The 19226-nt window shown below is 41.5% G+C and overlaps 1 protein-coding gene across 3 annotated transcripts in view; it reads right to left on the bottom strand.

The window, feature by feature from the left end:
* Positions 1–3455: 3455 nt before the first annotated feature.
* LOC120916511 (tetraspanin-4-like) overlaps positions 3456–19226 on the bottom strand; it is a 174488-nt gene continuing 158717 nt past the window's right edge. For all 3 annotated transcript variants that reach the window (XM_040327524.1, XM_040327525.1, XM_040327523.1), the window contains 2 exons: positions 11686–11769; positions 3456–7785 (listed from right to left, as the gene is read on the bottom strand). In XM_040327524.1, the coding sequence (XP_040183458.1) occupies positions 7717–7785; positions 11686–11769 (153 nt within the window). In that variant the 3' untranslated portion in view covers positions 3456–7716. The remainder of the gene's footprint in view (positions 7786–11685; positions 11770–19226) is intronic.

Raw genomic sequence — 19226 nt, 5'->3', positions numbered from 1 at the left:
ATGAAGGCATAAGGAGGCTTATGTCTGTCATATCTTAGGCTGCAGTCGGTGTAACGAGGTTCCTGAATCAGGAGCACTCGTTACACCGGAGCAAGTAAGCACTTGCGCCGCGCAACCTATGGTTGCGCGGGCGCAAGTGCTTCTTGAATCTACCCCCTTGTTTAAAGAAATCGTCAGTAATCAATGACAGTGCATGACAATGTACATAGAAGTACAAGTAGACTTTTGTTTACTAAGGTAGGGAATATCAAATGCTTAAAGTGGAGGTTCACCCTAAAAAAAAAATCTAACATTACATCCAGCATACTAACGACATGTAAAGTATGCTGGTATTTTTTTGTTTTCTCCGTACATACCGTTTAATTGTTATTTTCGCCCAGGCTTTCGGGTTCTGATTCCCGCGGGACTGGGCGTTCCTATTGAAAGCTTAGATCAGGGGTCCTCAAACTAAGGCCCGCGGGCCGGATCCGGCCCGCCAGTGTGATTTACCCGGCCCGCGGACTGCCCCATTAATATCGCAGCAATCCCCCTCCTTTCTGCTACTTTTTATCACACAAGATGAGAAACAGGACCGGTCCGGACAAAAGGCGGGTCTTTTGAGTTAAGCAGCGGGGCAGTTTCAGCAATCAAACACCTGCCTTTTACTAGTAAAGCCCCACCCTTTGTCCGGATTTGCCATGCTTTGCATCTTGTGTGATTGAGGTAGCAGAGAGGTGGAGTGCTGGGATGTTATAGAAGGGGCAACAGTGTAATATCAATGGGGGGGGATCTGTGATAGGGTGGAAGATTTGTGATGGGGAGGCCTGTTATGGGGGGGCTATGTGAGGAGAGGAGTTTGTGTTGGGTGGGCTTTGTGATGGGGGAAGTCTGTGATGGGGAGGATCTGATATGGGGGCTTTTTGATGGGGGAAATCTGTGATGGAGAGGAGTCTGTGATGGGCATCTGTTATGGGGGGTCTATGATGGGGTGGTCTGTTATTGAGGGCTTTGTGATGGAGAGGAGTTTGTGTTGGGGGCTTTATGATGGGGAGGATCTGTTATGGGTTGTTTTGATGGAGAGGAGTTTGTGGTGGGGGGTCTGTTATTGGGGGCTTTGTGATATAGAGGAGTTTGTGTTGGGGGGCTTTGTGATGGAGAGAAATTTGTGTTGGGAGGGCTTGTGATGGGGGGCCTAATATGGGGGAATCTTTGATGGGGGAGGAATCTGTGATGGGGTGGTTCCGTGATGTGGGGGGTCTGTGAAATACTAATATGTTTATTAAAATTGTTCTTTATTTTAAATATTGTATTGTTTTTTTTCCTGTTTTTTTAAACTATAGTCCGGCCCCCCAACAGTCTGAGGGACCGTGAACTGGCCCCCTGTTTAAAAAGTTTGAGCACCCCTGGCTTAGATGATTGACTTCTGGTGAAAATCTTCCCATGGCGCATAAAGCGCTTCACCAGTTTTCCGTAAATAGCCGACATGCGAGTCGGCGCCCGCCGCGTAGAGCTGACTGCGCAGGCGCCATATAGAGCCGACTCGCAGGTCCACTATTTACGGAAAGCTGGTGACGCGCTTTATGTGCCATGGGAAGATTTTCACCAGACGTCAATCAGCTAAGCTTTCAATAGGAACGCCTAGTCCCGCGGGAATTGGAACCCAGAAGCCTGGGCAAAAATAACAATTAAACGGTATGTACGGAGGAAAAAAAAATACCAGCTTACTTTACCTGTCGTTGGTATGTAATGTTAGAATTTTTTTTTAGGGTGAACCCTAAACATCAATCAGAAAGCTGGTGACAGGATAAGCAGTGATCGCATTTACAGAAAACCAAGCTAAAATTTGACGTCTTTTCAGAACCCAGTCCAGTGCTGTTGCACATTTCCAACAATATTGAACACCATTCCTATTACTCAGTTGTTATTGGATCTACAAGGTATGAAGGGAAAAGAAGAAAAAAGATGAAGGTACAGTAAATGTTCTTTTTCAAATGCCACTTTATGCATTGATATACTTTTTTAGACAGTATGGTCACCTGCTGACTTGACACAATCCACAAGCAGCTTAACTTCTCAATAAGATACAGAAGCTAAATTCAGCCCAATTTTACTTTATATAATTGCAGTATAGAGGATGTTTTTCCAGTTTTAAGAATTATATGATGACTTTACTAAGCCCTGTCTCTGAGAAGTACTAACACTGACAGAGAACATGGAACAAACAGGGACGGTTTAGCTAGGATGGAACTTACTAGCTCTAAATTAATATTTATATTTGATCCAGTGAATATCCAATTGCCTCTTGGGGGACCAGGAAGGAACCCCCCCCCCCCCCCGCTGGAGAAAATGTAATCATGCTTTATTGTTTTTTTTTTTTTTGCCTTCCTCTGGAACAGTTGTGGGTATAGGATAGTTTATTTGGAGGTTTTCAATTTGTGTGTCTGTTTTTTTCTGTGGGTTGAAGTGGATGTGTCTTTTTGTAAACAGGAGGGTAGGACAGAAGGAGATACAAATTCACACAAGTAAACAAAAACCACCACTAAATATCATCATACTACAGAGCAAGAGTAACCTGATGCTCTTCAATACAACACAGAAAAAATACAGTTTATATAGGTGGGACAGAACACCAAGTATGTGGTACAGACCCTTATGAGGTGGTCTGGGCCGCAAGACAAATTGGTCTGGCGCCCCCTTAAGGAAGGCGCACTGCTGCCGGTATGATAGGAATGGCGCAGACACAAGGGACACTGACATGGTCACATATACCTGGCAGGTAGGTAGTAGGACTGTCCTGCAATCCTTTGCTTGTGTCAGTTGTACAGATTAAGGAATCTTAATTTTATTTCTGTTGATTGCTGATGAGAAAAATAAACAGATGGATTTATTTGTTCCTGCCCCCAATCCTTCCTTTGCTCACTGCCTGGACCACATACCCTAATCACTGTGCTAAATGTTTTCTGCTGCACCACTGGCATGGTTATATCCTCTTAGTCCTCCATAAATGTAACAGAAATGTGTGCTTAAATTAGAACTATAGGGGTTTTTGGGTTTATAGCCTCTGTTAACTCTTTTTTTTTTTTTTTTTTGCTATCCGTTCATTTCTCTTCCTTTACTGCTCCATAGCAAAACAGGAAGTGATAGGAAATCTCTGCAGATTAAGGGAATCCCCCCCCCAGAACTAGTTTCCCCACTGTAAAATTACAGGGCAGGTCTTAAACAGGAAGGGGTGTGACCTTGACAGGAAGGGGTGGATCATATTTAAATTAGGGCTTGCTCAAGTTTAGTCAGTCCTAGGGCAGCACAAAACCTAAATACACCACTGTACAGACCATAGCACAAAATGCAACTGTAAGGTGATTTATTATATCTTGGACTATGGGCAACGTAGAGAGAACTACTTTCTTGAATAAACACATCTGTATACAAACACCTTTTTACATGCATCGCAGGAATCCATTAATAATTGACACCAATAAATTTTACGATAGAGATTTTATTGGCATATTACACAAGTATTTCACATATGTTGTGCTCTGATACCACTAATATTTACACTCCAAGCTATCTTCGAATCAGAACCAAAAAATACAAAATACATGATGTGTGGTATATAGTATGTAAGCAGGTTGCACCTGCTAATACACAGGGGCTAATACATGAAATCTGGAGCAAAGGTATAAAAGGGCAGCTGCTCACAGCAACAAATCAGTTGACATCTTTCATTTTTATCCAGCTCCAGAAAAACTACAGAGTGATTCTAATTGATAGCTATGGACAACAAAGACCTTTGGTATTATAGAAGAGTCTCATGGGCGGTTTTAAGGGCTTGTGACCACCTCCTAAGTTGCTTTTACATCCCTTTTGACCTTTGAGAGAAAAGCAGTTTTGACACAAATGCTAAGTACACAAGCCCTGAAAGTTCATACAGACATAAGATCGGCTTCATCCAATATGGTCAGAATTGTCTGTATGCAACCCCTGACCTTCCTTAACTGTGCCTTCTTAGGGTTACATAAGTTTACATTTTCCAACCAATGGCTGTTGATTTCACTTGAGAAAGGCCAGCGTCAGGGTTGTCCGTAGAGTACTCCACCTCTCTCCTCCATAGGCACAAACATGCACATTCAAATGTTTGTAGAACAAATTATTCATCTGAAAGTTATATTAGAGATCTGTAGGTAGCATAAGCTAAATGTAAACTACACTTTGATGAATAATAAAGTGGTAATGGGACTTGTTGTCTGTGCAATATGGCTAATATGCTTCCTTCACAGGTTACATCAATAACATTTTAAGGTTAAAGCTTAAAACGTAGCTTTGGTTTTAATTATTAAGGATAGACAATCAGGGTAAACTTACTTCAACTTTCGATAAAGGCCTACGGTCTTTGCTAAAGCGTAATTATACCTTTCTTGAAATAATATTTAGCCCAACTCATTTTGTTTTAGGTAGGGAATGGTTGGAACCTTTTTTCAAGATTTCTCAATTGCACACAAAACCGAGATTCATTTTCAGGTGTGGGTTGCTCGGACCAACTACTACCACAACTAGTGGATGGTGCCACGGCACTGACAATAACAATATGTTGGCAGCCCATCTTAATCTTCTGCAATCAAATTTATTTTATTGATCATTGTTCCGCATGTCATATAAAAAAAGTGAGTTTTGGAACCGCCAGGAGTCCCTTCACTAGGCGAAGTGACATGCCACTTTGCCTGATAAAGGGACCCCTGGTGGTTCCTTCACAATGGTGTACTTTTTTGTATGACTTGTTGGACAAAAGTTAAGACAATTTTATTGCAGAAGATTAAGGTGTGCTATCAACCTATTTTTATCCCCTCACCTTTGCCAGGAGACAAGGGTCAGAAGGAAGGAAAGGACTTGTAAACTACTTGGTTGAAATTTTGGCTGGTGTATTTCCTATTATTTTTATTACTGCATGAGCTTTTGATGTGTCCAGTATGCCTAGCAAGAAACAGATTATTGTTTCTTCACCTTCATTTGTCAGAGTTACTTTCACACTGACACAGAATTCCATGGTTTTCCCATAGGAGCAAGCAAAATGTGGATGGTTTCTACAGGCCAGAGTGGATACGCCAAGAGCCGGAATGAGCATAAAAGAAAATCAATAAGTATTACATATATTTTCCAGAAATGTATTATATTGATGCCTGCCCTCAAATAATCTCTACATAGATTTATACTTTAGGCATCATACAAATTCCAACTCTTAATTGGCAGAACAACAGGGGGTTCCAATAGATGAGAATGCCCATTGCAGTACTAAACTACTGTAAATTGAAAGAGAATTACCCCTTGAAATTTACACTTCTGTCAATAAAATCAAAAATAAAATATACACTTTAAAAGATCTTAACTCTCCTTAAAGCAAGGTAAACCTAATACAGAATATCATATAGAAATAACTGAAGAAGCATGCTAATGCCCTTATATTTTGCTCTACACTGCCAGGGGGCTTCCAATGAGGCCGCCATCTTTACAATACACCTTTTTTTATTATACACGCATGACAATATAAAAGTATGCATTTTAAAAACATTCAACGTATAACCCAGGGCAACACTAATACTATATAGGCACATAACTGGATTAAAGCTGGACTCCCCCATACAGATTTCTTCGTTTTTTTGGTGAATGCAAAGTTTGAACCATGGTTGGGTATTTGATGCTGTACAATGCCCTAGTGAGAAGGCCTCTTGTCACCAATAATATGGCTGTGATAGGTTAACAGATTACATGACTACTAAGCCACGTGTAGCATACATACACATATCATGAATCTTCTAGTGCAGCCATTCTCAACCAGGGTTCTGTCGAACCCTAGGGTTCCTTCAGAGGTTGCTAGAGGTTCCTTGAATTGTAGCTGATTCAGTTCTGAAGCCAACACAACTTGTTGAAGCCAGCTACAGTAAGCCAATGATCTTTTTAGCTGTCTATAAGGGTGGCCTTCTAACGACCACTGTATACATTCTTTCCCCTGGCCACCAATGTAAGGGGTGTTTTTCCCATTGACCCCCAATTAATCGGTTTAACAGGAGTTCCCAGAGACTTAAAAAGTATTTCAAGAGGTCCTCTAAGGGAAAAAGGTTGAGAAAAGCTAATGTAGTCGATTCTTTATAGAATCATAGGCCAATGACATCTGAAAAAGCATAGCACTCAAACTGTCAAAGTCATGTTAGTGGTGGCAGAAAACGCCCATGACACAGAATCAAACAGTAGTAAAAACCAAGCTGAAATCAAATATTGCCCCACCACATTTCTAGAGGGAGTTACTCTTTGCAGATTGGCACCTTATATACATAGAAAATGCAACTAAAGTACAAAAGGAACTTGAAATATTATCAGCGAACAGTTCAGCTTAAGCTCAAGTTCTCATAATCCGTTGATTTCTCCATCAGATTACAGGAGTCAATATGTCCACACTACTGCAGATCCAATACTTTTGTTAAACCTTTACCAAGATCATCCTCTGGCAAAGATATAGGTTAAATGAAGTACAAATGTGTATTGATGGGTTATAAAAACTTGAATAAATGCATTTTACATCTGTGTTAAGAACATTCTAATACTGAATGGCTATAATGCATGAAAAAATAAAGATGAATTTACGTAGAAGCTCTTATGTGGCAACTGATAAGTGATCACTAGGCCGATTTCCATCACAGATTGGCAAAATCATGTTTTGAGCACACAGTCTTGATAATATTGCAATCTGATTGCAAAAGTGTGTATTATTCTTGGTGGAACAGTGACAAAACCTTATGTCCTTCATAGAGTTGACCCTTGACTTGGGGCTGTGGCAACAAGTAAAATACATGAGTACATTCTGGCATCCAGAAAGCATTGCAGCTCAAATTCCACGCCATGGATTGATTGGTATTCTATAATCCAATGTAGTCTTGTTTGGCATTTTTTCCATGTGTTCAGGGTAGGACTGCATGTTTCTTGATTCTTTGTAACCAGTGTGTGCTTGGTTGAGGTTGGGTTGAGCTCAGAGAGAGGGTGGTGCTGAAACCATGGAAGTCCTGCTTCTACTTTTTTTTGCAGGTTCAGATTTAGCATCATTTAGAAGATGACGATATTGGCAATGATAATGACTATGTTTGGGGGGCAACCATATGCGTAAGATTAAAGCCATAAGAAAATGACAGAAACCTAGACTGTGCCCCGATTAACTCTTAATGCAGAACGTTCACTTTTCACTAGAGTGCAAATTGAATTGTTGTTAATGCTCATGTTGTTGTTTTCCGTATCTCAGATTGGAAGCATTGTGCTTTGTCTAACAAACCTCGTGAGGCATGTGCTTGGCAGAGCTATGCATATCATTCTAGGATGTCTGAGATTGCAATGGTTCCATCTGGCCAAACTTCATTAAATGGCTTTGGTGCTTAAAAAAAAGAACGAAGAAGACTGTTCTTATTCTTCATTGGTGAGCAGAATCAAAAGGCTTTGTATAGATATGGAAGCTGCCTTACAAAAGCTGCTGATACAGTCAGCAATATAAATCTTCTTATACAGGAAATACTTTCACGCTAATGGTTCAGTCAGCAGGTAAGATGAACAGAAACGGACACGGGTCCCTATACAGAGAAGTGCAGCCGAGAACAGCCTTGCATGGCCCGAGAAGCATGAAGAAACAGTCTTTGATCCAGCTGAACAGAGATGTGGAACATCAGCCTCTGGATCATCTTAAGATCTTGCAAACATCTGGGATTACTCATAATACTTTTCTGCCTTGAGGACTTGGCAGTACATCAGCATGGAGAAGATCAGACCGAACACCTAACAAAGGAAAGAACAAACAAAGATTTACTTCTAGTCAGTGATTCCAAGTATGCAATACTTAGGGAGAACTCGAAAGTTACATGCAGAATATTAGATATTCACAATGACTGTCTAATGCACAATAACGATTAAGGGGCAGATCCACAAAAGGATTACGCCGGCGTATCTATTATTTTAAAATTGCCACGTCGTATCTTTGTTTTGTATCTACACAACGGCGTCTCAAAGGGATCCGGCAGACGTACGTCTTAGTATCTTAAGGTGCAATATTTTGGCGGCCGCTAGGTGGCATTTCCGTCGATTTCCGTGTCGAGTATGCAAATTAGCTATTTACGGCGATCCACGAACGTACATCCGGCGCATTTTTTTACGTCGTTTTCGTTCGGCTTTTTCCGGCGTATAGTTAAAGCTGATATATGGTGGCGTAATCAATGTTAAGTATGGCCGTCGTTTCCACGTCCAATTTTGAATTTTTTATGTAGTTTGCGTAAGTCGTTCGCAAATAGGGATTTGCGTAGAATGACGTCACCGTCGTAAGCATTGGCTGGTTCCGGTTAATTTGGAGCATGCGCACTGGGATACCCCCACGGACGGCACATGCGCAGTTAAAAAAAAAAACGTTGTTTACGTGGGGTCACGATGTATTTACATAAAACACGCCCCCATTACATCCATTTGAATTCCGCGCCCTTACGCCGCCAAAGATACACTATGCCGCAGTAAATTATGGCGCGAATTCGTTAAGGATTCAAAATAAAAAAAATAAGTTGCGGCGGCGTAGTGTATCTTAGATACGCTGCGCCCGGTGGATTCTTACACGCAGGTACGTGGATCTGCCCCTATGTTAATTAAAATAGGGCGATCAAGACATTCCCAGTTTCCGGGGACAGTACCAGGATTGAGGACACTGTGCCCAGACCAAGTCTGTCCCCTGTTTTGTCCCCGGATTGGATTTGAACAGGGGCTGAGGCAATTTCAAAAACAGTCAGAATTAATTTAAAAAATCTGAATTACAACCCCCCCCCCCTACTAGCTTAGGGGGGTTGTATTTTTTCCCTTTATCTGTGCCCCTTTCTGATGATCATGTGCTGGTCAGAGCGGAGGGAATATTTCTTCAATTTCGGGTGCATGCCCATTCAGCTCCGCTCGCCTTCACTCAAGTCTCGGCCAACCGCCTGCCTGCTTATCTCCTTGTCTTCCCTGGCGGAGTGACCTTCCTCCGCTCCCCACCCTGTAGTAGCCGGGGGCCCGGAGAGTAAGACTTGACAACCTCTGAGGCGGGCGGTGGCAGTGAGGGGCAGAGATTAGCTGATTGCCGCCATTACTAGTAAAAAAAAAAATCCCCCGGATTTCAATATTCCCTGATTATCAGGGCAGCCCCCCGAGGATGCCCACTCAGGACCACCAGGGATTCCACCAGGACCACCAAGAAATGCCCACCACTGATGACCACCAGATATGCCACCCAGGGCCACCAGGGATGCCAATCTGTGCCCACAAATGATGCCTATTAGTGCCATCCATCAGTGCAGCCTTTCAGTGCCACCTATGCGTACCCATCAGTGCCACCTATCAATGCCCATTAGTGCCCATAATCAGTGCCCATAATCAGTGCCCATCAGTGAAGGAGAAAATGTACTTATTTACAACAGAAATATTTTTTTTTATTTGTTTAGCAAAAAATAAAAACCGCAGAGGTGATCAAATATTACCAAAAGAAAGCTCTATTTGTGGGAAAAAAGTGATAAAAGTTTTGTTTGGATACAGTGTAGCAAACACTTAGGCTGCATTCACACCTGAACGCAGCGTTTTTTACCGCAATTTGCCACGACAAATTGCGGCGTTTTTAAGCCTGTAAAATACGCCGGAGGGGTGATTACATTGTCAGCTATGCCGAACGCCAAAAGCCGCCCAAAAAAAGGGTCCGGGACTTGTTTTGAGCTTCAGGCGTTCGGCATGGAGATGTGAACTATCTCCATAGAGGGCAATGTAAAATCACCCCTCCAGCGTATTAGGGGCTGCTGCGGCGTCGCGCTTCAGGCGTAAATACGCCTAGGTGTGAATGGGCTCTTAAAAGTCATTTAAAAAGCGACAGCGCTGCTCTCCACCTGCTCTGAGACATATAGCTGGACTCAAAATCAGTTTTCTGAATCAGATCAAGCAGTGATTGCGATTTATTGCATTATTACCGCTCAATGACTGGCTGCTAAAGATTTCAGCACACGTAACTGATTATTTGCTAGAGGTTACAATGGATTTTTAGAACAGTGGCTCCTACTTAGCTGTCAGGTTTTTTTTTTGTTCAACCCAGGCTTAAGGCAGGCCATAGATGGTAGAAATTTATTTCCTGCAACCATGGGTTGACAGGGAAATCCCTCCTGCCAGGCCATTGATTAGCACTAGCGATCAACTTGGTACATTCAGCCTACCCACTAGTGGTTCAAATCTCAGCCGGCGGTATCAGGTGAACCAGCTGAGCTTCAAACCATGTAAAACCGGCCTAAGTGATTGGACACTGAAGGAGCAGCACACTATTACGATCAGTACTCTCCTTTCTTTCTCTTAGGAAGTACTCATTGTTACACGCACATCAGTACCCAATGCAGTTGTGTCTGATTGGCTTATAGTGCTGCCCTTCTCACTCTTCCTGTATAGGGGATTACAGAAAGCTGAGTATTCAGAATGTATACCAGCTATATGTAAAAAACATATAAAGATTTTCTATAATTGTTTTGTAACCAAATTAAACTAATGATTGTTTTATTTGCCTGAATACTGGTTGCCTGGCCATCATGCTAATCCAACACTCCAATAAAATAGTTTTTGACTCCGTGAACGGCAACAAGTAGATGGACCAGAAGATTAGACTTCACTACCGCCTCACTTTTTACGTGCTTACTCAAAATCAATGACTTTTAGATGGGGCTTCGCAATGGCAGCTTCCTTATTTTTTGCATGACAGGTTTCCTTGATTAACTTCCATTTTTATTTGACCAGTAAGTAATTTGATGACGGGTATGCGAGTGTCAAGAAGTATCCAGGTACCGGTAGCTATAATATAAGCTGTATTATGTACAGTCTACCAAGGACTAGCAGATCTGAAAGAAGAGATGCAACCCAAGCTTTGTCAGTCTACATGTATTTGTGTGAAATCGGATAGATTAAAGTGGAGGTTCACCCGGAAATTTTTTTTTTTTTACATTAGAGCCAGCATAGTAAGGTAATTTAATTTCGGAATGTTTTTTTTTCTCTGCACTTACCTTTATATCCTGATTTTGTCCAGGGCTTCCGCGTTGTGATGTCCTTGGGACTGGGCGTTCCTATCCCAGCCTCATGGGTTCCGATGCTTGCGCGACTGGGCGTTCCTATCCTTTCGTTGGATGATTGACGGCTTGTGAAACAGGTGACCTGTCGCACAACGCGCGTCACCAGATTTCTGGAAATACCCGAGCTAAGAGTCGGCACTATGCGGCGCCTGCGCCCGCCGTGTAGAGCTCACTGCGCAGGCGCCGAATAGTGCCGACTCGCAGCTCGGGTATTTCCCGACATCTGGTGATGCTCGTTGTGTGACAGGTCACCTGTTTCACAAGCCGTCAATCATCCAACGGAAGCATAGGAACGCCCAGCCCTGAAATCATCGGAACCCGGACGCCCTGGAGAAAAACAGAATCTAAAGGTATGTACAGAAAAACAAAACAAAAAAAAACACCGAATTTAAATGCCCTTACTATTCTGGATCTAATGTGTGTAAAATGAAAATTATTTTTTTTGGGTGAACCCCCGCTTTAAGCAAATTGTACATTTTGCCATCTGGACCCAACAAAGAAACTCATTTAACTCTGGACTTTTGAATTCCTCAATTTTATGACACAATGTATTCTGTATAGGAGAACTCACCTGTACAACAAGAATGCAGATGCCAAAGATCCCCACCGAGGAAATATTACTCTCAACCCACTTCTTCACTTTCTGGTAGCACGGCTGGGAAAATACACAGGAAAACAGATATCAAGGTCAGTGAAAAGAGACTTCTAGTTTTGAAACTTCTCCATACAATTTTTTGATGCTCAGACGATAGCAAGCTGATATTATTCTATTTTTCAATGTCAACGCTGACACTCCTAATGAGTGGTTGCCTGGGTGTACTTGCCACCAATTACTTTTGTTTCCTCATTAAGGGACACCTGCTGGGGGATGCCAGCTCAGTGCACAGGCCAAATCAAATGATACAAACGCACATTAAAACAAAACAATTGAGTAATCATGCATCCTACCATTTCAGTCCTAGTCTCTGACATTTAGTTCTGCACATCCATATATAATCATACAGCAGATTTTGGTGATTAGAAAGGTCATTGAACACATTTAAACCTTTGCAGAAACCCCTATTAGTGTCTCTTGCTGCCTATTGCCTGAGTTGTATTATTTATGATCAGTAACTATTGTTACCCCTAGGATCAGATCTACTGTGGCCATGTCCTTTTGTATATGCTTAAGGCCCATACAAATGATCAGAAAATCGAAAGTAAAATTTCATTCGATAAACTATGTGACTATTTTCGGACGACAAAAACTGTATGTACAGGCTATAACATTTTTGTTGTATGTGTACACAACGTCCAATTTTCATTTATTTAGTACAGTTTTAGTCCGAAAAAAAAATCGTAAACGCCAGACTACGCATGCTCAGAAACAAAAGAACACATAAAAAACAATTTAACACATTACATCACTTCTGAAGTTGAATTTATTCGTACAAGAATTGTTGTATGTTGAGTAACCTCTTCACTGTTGATATGAGACTAGCATGCAAAAAAAAACTGACGAAAATTTGTCCTATAATCTGATCGTGTGTACCCAGCTTTATGCTGTAAATCAGCCCAACGACACTCAGGAACATCTGAATATTTTCCATCATCCTAGGCCAACCTACAACACACCTGTACTGGGAATAGTAAGCAAATGCTATGAAAAAGGAAGGTGGGTGGCTACTGTACTTGGTTCTTGCAATGTTGTCTTTTTACGTGTATTATGTTTAAGTTTATCTCTAGTCATGTGGGAATTCTACCATGCAAGTACAGCAAGTGTACACCGATCAGCCTTATCTTTGTGACCATCGACAGGTTAAGTGAATAACATTGATTTTCTTGCTACAATGGCATCTGAAAGTCAGTGGGTTATATTAGCCAGTAAGTGAACATGTTGTCCATGATGATGTTATATTGAAAGCACAAATAATGGACAATTCTCGTTTGTTGTATATGGGGCTACGTAGCTGCAGACCAGACAGGGTGCCCATGTGGACCCGTGTCCACAGCCCAAAGCTCCTACAATGGGCATGTGAGCATCAGAAAGAACTGGACACCAGAGCAATGGAAGGTGGTGGTCTGGTCTGATGAATCACGCTTGCTTTTACATCATGTGGATGGCCGGGTGCATGTGCGGCACTTACCTGGGGAAGAGATAGCACCAGGATGCTGTATAGGAAGAAGGAAAGCCGATGGGGGCAGTGTGATACTTCGGGTAATGTTCTGCTGGGGAACCTTGGTCCTGCCATTCATGTGGATGTTACTTGACACGTATTACCTACCTAAACATTGTTGCTGACTAAGTACCACCCCTTCAAGGAAATGGTATTCCCCGATTGCAGTGGCCTCATTCACCAGGATAATGCGCCTTGCCTCACCACAAAAATAGTTCTAAATTGGTTTGAGATGTTGACTAGGCCTCCAAATTCTCCAGATCTCAATCTAATCAAGCATCAGTGGGATGTCCTGGAAAAACAATGTCTCCGGAAGGTTACTTCCGGGTATCGCCGCTCTGGCGCTGTGATTGGCTGGAGCGGTGAAGAAGTCACTCCTCGCATGCACACGAGAGCCGTCAAAGCCGGCATTAGTCATTCACAAAACCGGCATTCTCAGTGCGCCTGCAACGTTGTGCTCATGAGCTGTAGACATCGGTGCATTCTTTTTGGCAAATATCTCCTAAACCGTGTAGGTTTAGGAGATATTGCAAACACCTACAGGTAAGCCTTAGTCTAGGCTTACCTGTAGGTAAAACACTTTAAAAAAATCTACGACTGATGGCTCAGATACCATAGCATAGCTTCAGAGGTCTAGTGGCATTTATGCCTCTATGGGTCAGGGCTGTTATGAATGCGATAAAGGGGAAACAAATACCCAAAACTGTACAGAACAGAGGAATTATAACAGGCAATCTAGCTTTTGGAGTATCTGGGAAACAAGAAGCCAGACCTGCCTGGCTCAACCGACCAGCTATAATTAAAACATCACCGTTGGCTTTACTGACCCTTTAAAGGGGTTGTAAAGGTTCATGTTTTTTCACCTTGATGCAGCCGAGACAGCTGCCGAGGGACCCCAGAAGATGAGAATCGGGCCACTCTGTGCAAAACGAGCTGCACAGCGGAGGTAAGTATGACATTTTTTGTTTATTTTTTATTCAAACCTTTAGTACCACTTTAAGGGCCCATATAGAATAGCAAGAACAACTGCTGGCAACAGACCCTCTGTGCTTGTCTGAGTCATTGCCTTGCCAGAAGCTGTGGCCACTTTTCTGATATGGCAGTAATTAAATGGAGTGTACGTTGTCTTATCTATAGGAAAAAGGCAATCGGTTCTGAGCTTTTCAGACACATTGCAGAATCTCTGAGAAGGAAAATATGGATTTGTGACATTTGTAACTGCAGTCTATCACTTGGGAGCTACGGGCAAAAAATACTATTTCACTACTATTGCTACATTTTAAATCGGTTGAAAAGAAAACAGAAAAAGTCTAAACATAGAGTTATTAATAGTGCCGACAAGTAGGCATTATTGGTAGTTTGGTCAATGTGGATAACTGTATATATATGAAAATTATAAATTATAGATTGTAGTATTGCGTGGCCACCCGAAAAAGCTATTTTATCATAAAACTAAGATGGTTTATGAAAGTGTTTAATCGACAAGATCTGATGTCCCTTAATAGGCATACACTTGGGAGGATTGAAGAAGAAAACTGAGAAGACTACAGTGGGGATCGGAAGTTTGGGCACCCCAGGTAAAAAATGTTATTAATGTGCATAACGAAGCCAAGGAAAGATGGAAAAATCTCCAAAAGGCATCAAATTACAGATTAGACATTCTTATAATATGTCAAAAAAAAAGTTAGATTTTACTTCCATCATTTACACTTTAAAAATGACAGAAAACAAAAAAAATGGCGTCTGCAAAAGTTTGGGCACCCTGCGGAGTTAATATCTTGTACTGCCCCCTTTGGCAAGTATCACAGCTTGTAAACGCTTTTTGTAGCCAGCCAAGAGTCTTTCAATTATTGTTTGAGGTATCTTTGCCCATTCTTCCTTACAAAAGTCTTCTAGTTCTTTGAGATTTCTGGGCTGTCTGTCACGCACTGCTCTTTTAAGGTCTATCCATAGATTTTCAATTATGTTGAGGTCAGGAGATTGTGAAGGCCATGGCAAAACCTTCAGTTTACGCCTCTTGATGTAATCCCCCGTGGATTTTGAGGTGTGTTTAGGATCATTATCCATTTGTAGAAGCCATGCTCTCTTTAACTTCATCTTTTTCACAGATGGCATCAAGTTACCATCCAAAATTTGCTGAATCCATTTTTCCTTCTACTCGTGAAATGTTCCCTGTGCCACTGGCTGCAATACAACCCCAAAGGATGATTGATCCACCCCCATGCTTAACAGTTGGACAGAGGTTCTTTTCATTAAATTCTGTGCCCTTTCTTCTCCAAACGTACCTTTGCTCATTCCAGCCAAAAAGTTATATTTTAACCTCATCAGTCCACAGAACTTGTTTCCAAAATGCATCAGGCTTGTCTATATGTTCATTTGCAAAGTGCAAACGCTGATTTTTGTGGTGAGGACGTAGAAGAGGTTTTCTTCTGATGACTCTTCCATGAAGACCATATTTGTACAAGTATCTCTTTATAGTGGAATAGTGTACGATCCCTCCAGATCTTTCTGGAGGGATCGTGCAGTCAAACGTGGGTTTTGAATTGCTTTTCTCACAATCCTGCAAGCTGTTCTGTCTGATATTTTTCTTGGTCAGATCTTACTTTAACTTCCACTGTTCCTGATGACTGCCATTTCTTAATTACATTTCGAACAGAGGATATTGACATCTGAAAACGCTTTGCTGTCTTCTTATAGCCTTCTCCAGCTTTGTGAGCGTCAACTATTTTCAGTTTTAGTTTTCTAGACAACTGCTTAGAAGAACCCATGGTGCTAATTGTTGGGGCAAGGTCAGATGAGTCTGGGCATTTAAAACCTTTGAGATTGACATCACCTGGTCTTCCCAGACGATGATTGAGAAAAATCCATGACACTGGCAGGTCTCAGCTTTGCAAAGGGGGCAGTGCATGCTATCAATTCTGCAGGGTGCCCAAACTTTTGCAGACCCCATTTTTTTTGTTTTCTGTAATTTTGAAAGTGTAAATGATGGAAATAAAATCAAACTTTTTTTGACACATTATAAGAATGTCTAATCTGTAATTTGATGCCTTTTGGAGATTTTTCCATCTTTCCTTGGCTTCGTTATGCACATTAATAGTCTGACAGCAAGTCCTGGCTAATGATTCATGGCTGGCACCTGCTGATTGGCTGTGTCTAATCACAGCCCAGAGCCCTGTATTAACAATAAATACAGGGCTCTGTACAGAGAGACTGATCTCTCTGTTTCTTATCACTGCAAGGCAAGGATAAGGAACAAAGAGATGTGTTAGTAAAAGCAGCACTTAATACACACATTATACATTGCTAGACACACATTTAACCCCTTCCCAGCCAGTGTCAAAAGGACAGTGACAGTGTATATTATTAGCACTGATCACTGTATTAGTGTCACTGGTGATGTCAGTGGCAGTTAGTTCCCTCCCCCAGTGTCAGATTACCCGCTGCACTATCGCAGTCCCATTATAAGTCGCTGATCACCTCCATTAGTAGAACATAAAATTAAAAAAAATTGAAAATTCCAATATATATATATATATCATAGTTTGTAGATGCTATAACTTTCACACAAACCAATCAATGTACACTTACTAGGATTTTTTTTAACAAAGTTATGTAACAGAATACAGTTTGGCCAAAATGTATGAAGAAATTCTTTTTTTTATCTTTTATTGGATAGGTTTTATAGCAGTAAGTAAAAAATATAGATTTTTTTTATGTTCAAAATGTTCGGTCTTTTTTAGTTTATATCGCAAAAAAAAATAGTGGTGATATAAAATAGCGTAGTGCTGAATAGCAAAAAATGGCCTGGTCATGGAGGGGGTAAAACCTTCCGGAGCTCAAGTGGTTAAACACTTTAATTGGTTTTCTTTTGCTTTTAGCTAGCCGGTAAGCATGCTGGGAAATACATTTTGGTTTTGTTTGTACCAATACCCATTACCTAATAAAACAGATTTATGAGAACAGAAAAAAGAACAAAGAATTGCCCAAAGTAACCTTAGCTTTTATTTAAAGGAAAAATTCAACAAGAATTCTGACTGATCACTGGAGCAACAGCTACAATTTTGTTATTTGCTTTTCTCTGGTTTATTATTGCATCCGCATTGTATTAATGCCTATGGTGCGTTTGGTAAATAATTTCTCTTTGCACAGCACCGTGGCCTTTGTGAAAAGGTAAAAGCCACAAATTGGTTAAATAAGCAAGCAGGGACAAGAGGCTGTGATACTGACGGGAAGATGAGCGTGGGAGAGAAAGAGCGGCTATAATCAGCAGCAGTCAGACAGAGTACAGACGTGGGTAGCAAACAACTAAACAGGAGGTGGGCTGCACAGCTCCCTACTTCCTTTCTTCCTAAAGCTGCTATTAAGCACATCCCTGGGCTTCTCATTCACCATGTGCAGTCAGCCTGCTCCAATCTCTCTCATTTCAGACTTCTGGGACTAAACTGACCTAAGCAATGCTATGCATGTTGGCCAATCCAAATGGTTCCTTTTTCCTGGGCTGCAAAAATAAATTAGTTGGCATATGAAAGGCAACATATTGTCAGTAGTTTTATAAGCATTGGACTACCAACAACCTCTGCTCTGTTTTCCATTAAGGAGTTATTAGCATATCATAAATATTATGGGGCTTCCATTTATAATTCAGTTCACACAATTTGCACATTTCCCAATTGAATCCAATTATAACAATGTGTCAATGTACAAATAGACCCCTAAATCTAAGTTGTCCTGATCAAAACTTCAGCTCCATTGTTAACCACTTAAGACCCAGACCATTATGCAGGTTAAGGACCTTGCCCCTTTTTGCGAATTCGGCACTGCGTCGCTTTAACTGACAATTGCGCGGTCGTGCGACGTGGCTCCCAAACAAAATTGGCGTCCTTTTTTTCCTACAAATAGAGCTTTCTTTTGGTGGTATTTTATCACCTCTGCGGTTTTTATTTTTTGCGCTATGAACAAACATAGAGCGACAATTTTGAAAAAAATGCAATATTTTTTACTTTTTGCTATAATAAATATCCCCCAGAAATATATATATATAAAAAAAAAATCCTCAGTTTAGGCCGATACGTATTCTACCTATTTTTGGTAAAAAAAATCCCAACAAGTGTTTATCCATTGGTTTGCGCAAAATGTATAGCGTTTACAAAATAGGGGATAGTTTTATTGCATTTTTATCAATTAATTTTTTACTACTAATAACGGCGATCAACGATTTTTTTCGTGACTGTGACAGTATGGCAGACACTTCGGACAATTTTGACACATTTTTGGGACCATTGTCATTTTCACAGCAAAAAGTTCTATAAAAATGCACTGTTCACTGTGAAAATTTCAATTGCAGTTTAGGAGTTAACCCCTAGGGGGCACTGTAGGGGTTAAGTGTGACCTCATATGTGTTTCTATCTGTAGGGGGGCGGGGCTGGACGCGTGATGTCAGTGATCGTCTTTCCCTATATCAGGGAACAGACGATCACTGACACTGACACAATAAAGAACGGTGAAGGTGTGTTTACACACACCTCTCCCAGTTCTTCAGCTCCGGTGACCGATCGCGGGACACCGGCGGCGATCGGGTGCTGCGGGTGCAGTCATGGAGCTTCGGACCGGGTCACGAGCGCGCCGCTGGCAGCACGCTCACGATTCCGCGGCTGGGCTTAAAGAGACACGTACAGGTACGTGATTGTGCCCAGCCGTGCCATTCTGCCGACGTATATCTGCGTGAAGGGGTCCTTAAGTGGTTAAAGAAGAATTCCAGGTATAGGTATTTTATACATACTGTAGTTAAATTTATTCAGCTTGGACCAATGGCTTGGCTTGGTAATTAAAGTGATTGTAAAGTCTAGTTTTTTTGTCCTATAAAAATAACAAACAAATGTTATTCTCCCCTGCTCTGTTGCAGTGTATTTGCACAGGGGCAGCCTGGATCCTCTTCTTCTTGGGTCCCTCTTCGTGG

The sequence above is a fragment of the Rana temporaria genome, chromosome 10, assembly GCF_905171775.1.
Source record: "Rana temporaria chromosome 10, aRanTem1.1, whole genome shotgun sequence".
NCBI classification, from domain to species: domain Eukaryota; kingdom Metazoa; phylum Chordata; class Amphibia; order Anura; family Ranidae; genus Rana; species Rana temporaria.
Note: the sequence above shows the minus strand (reverse complement) of the source record. Positions and strands in the feature narration are given on the sequence as shown.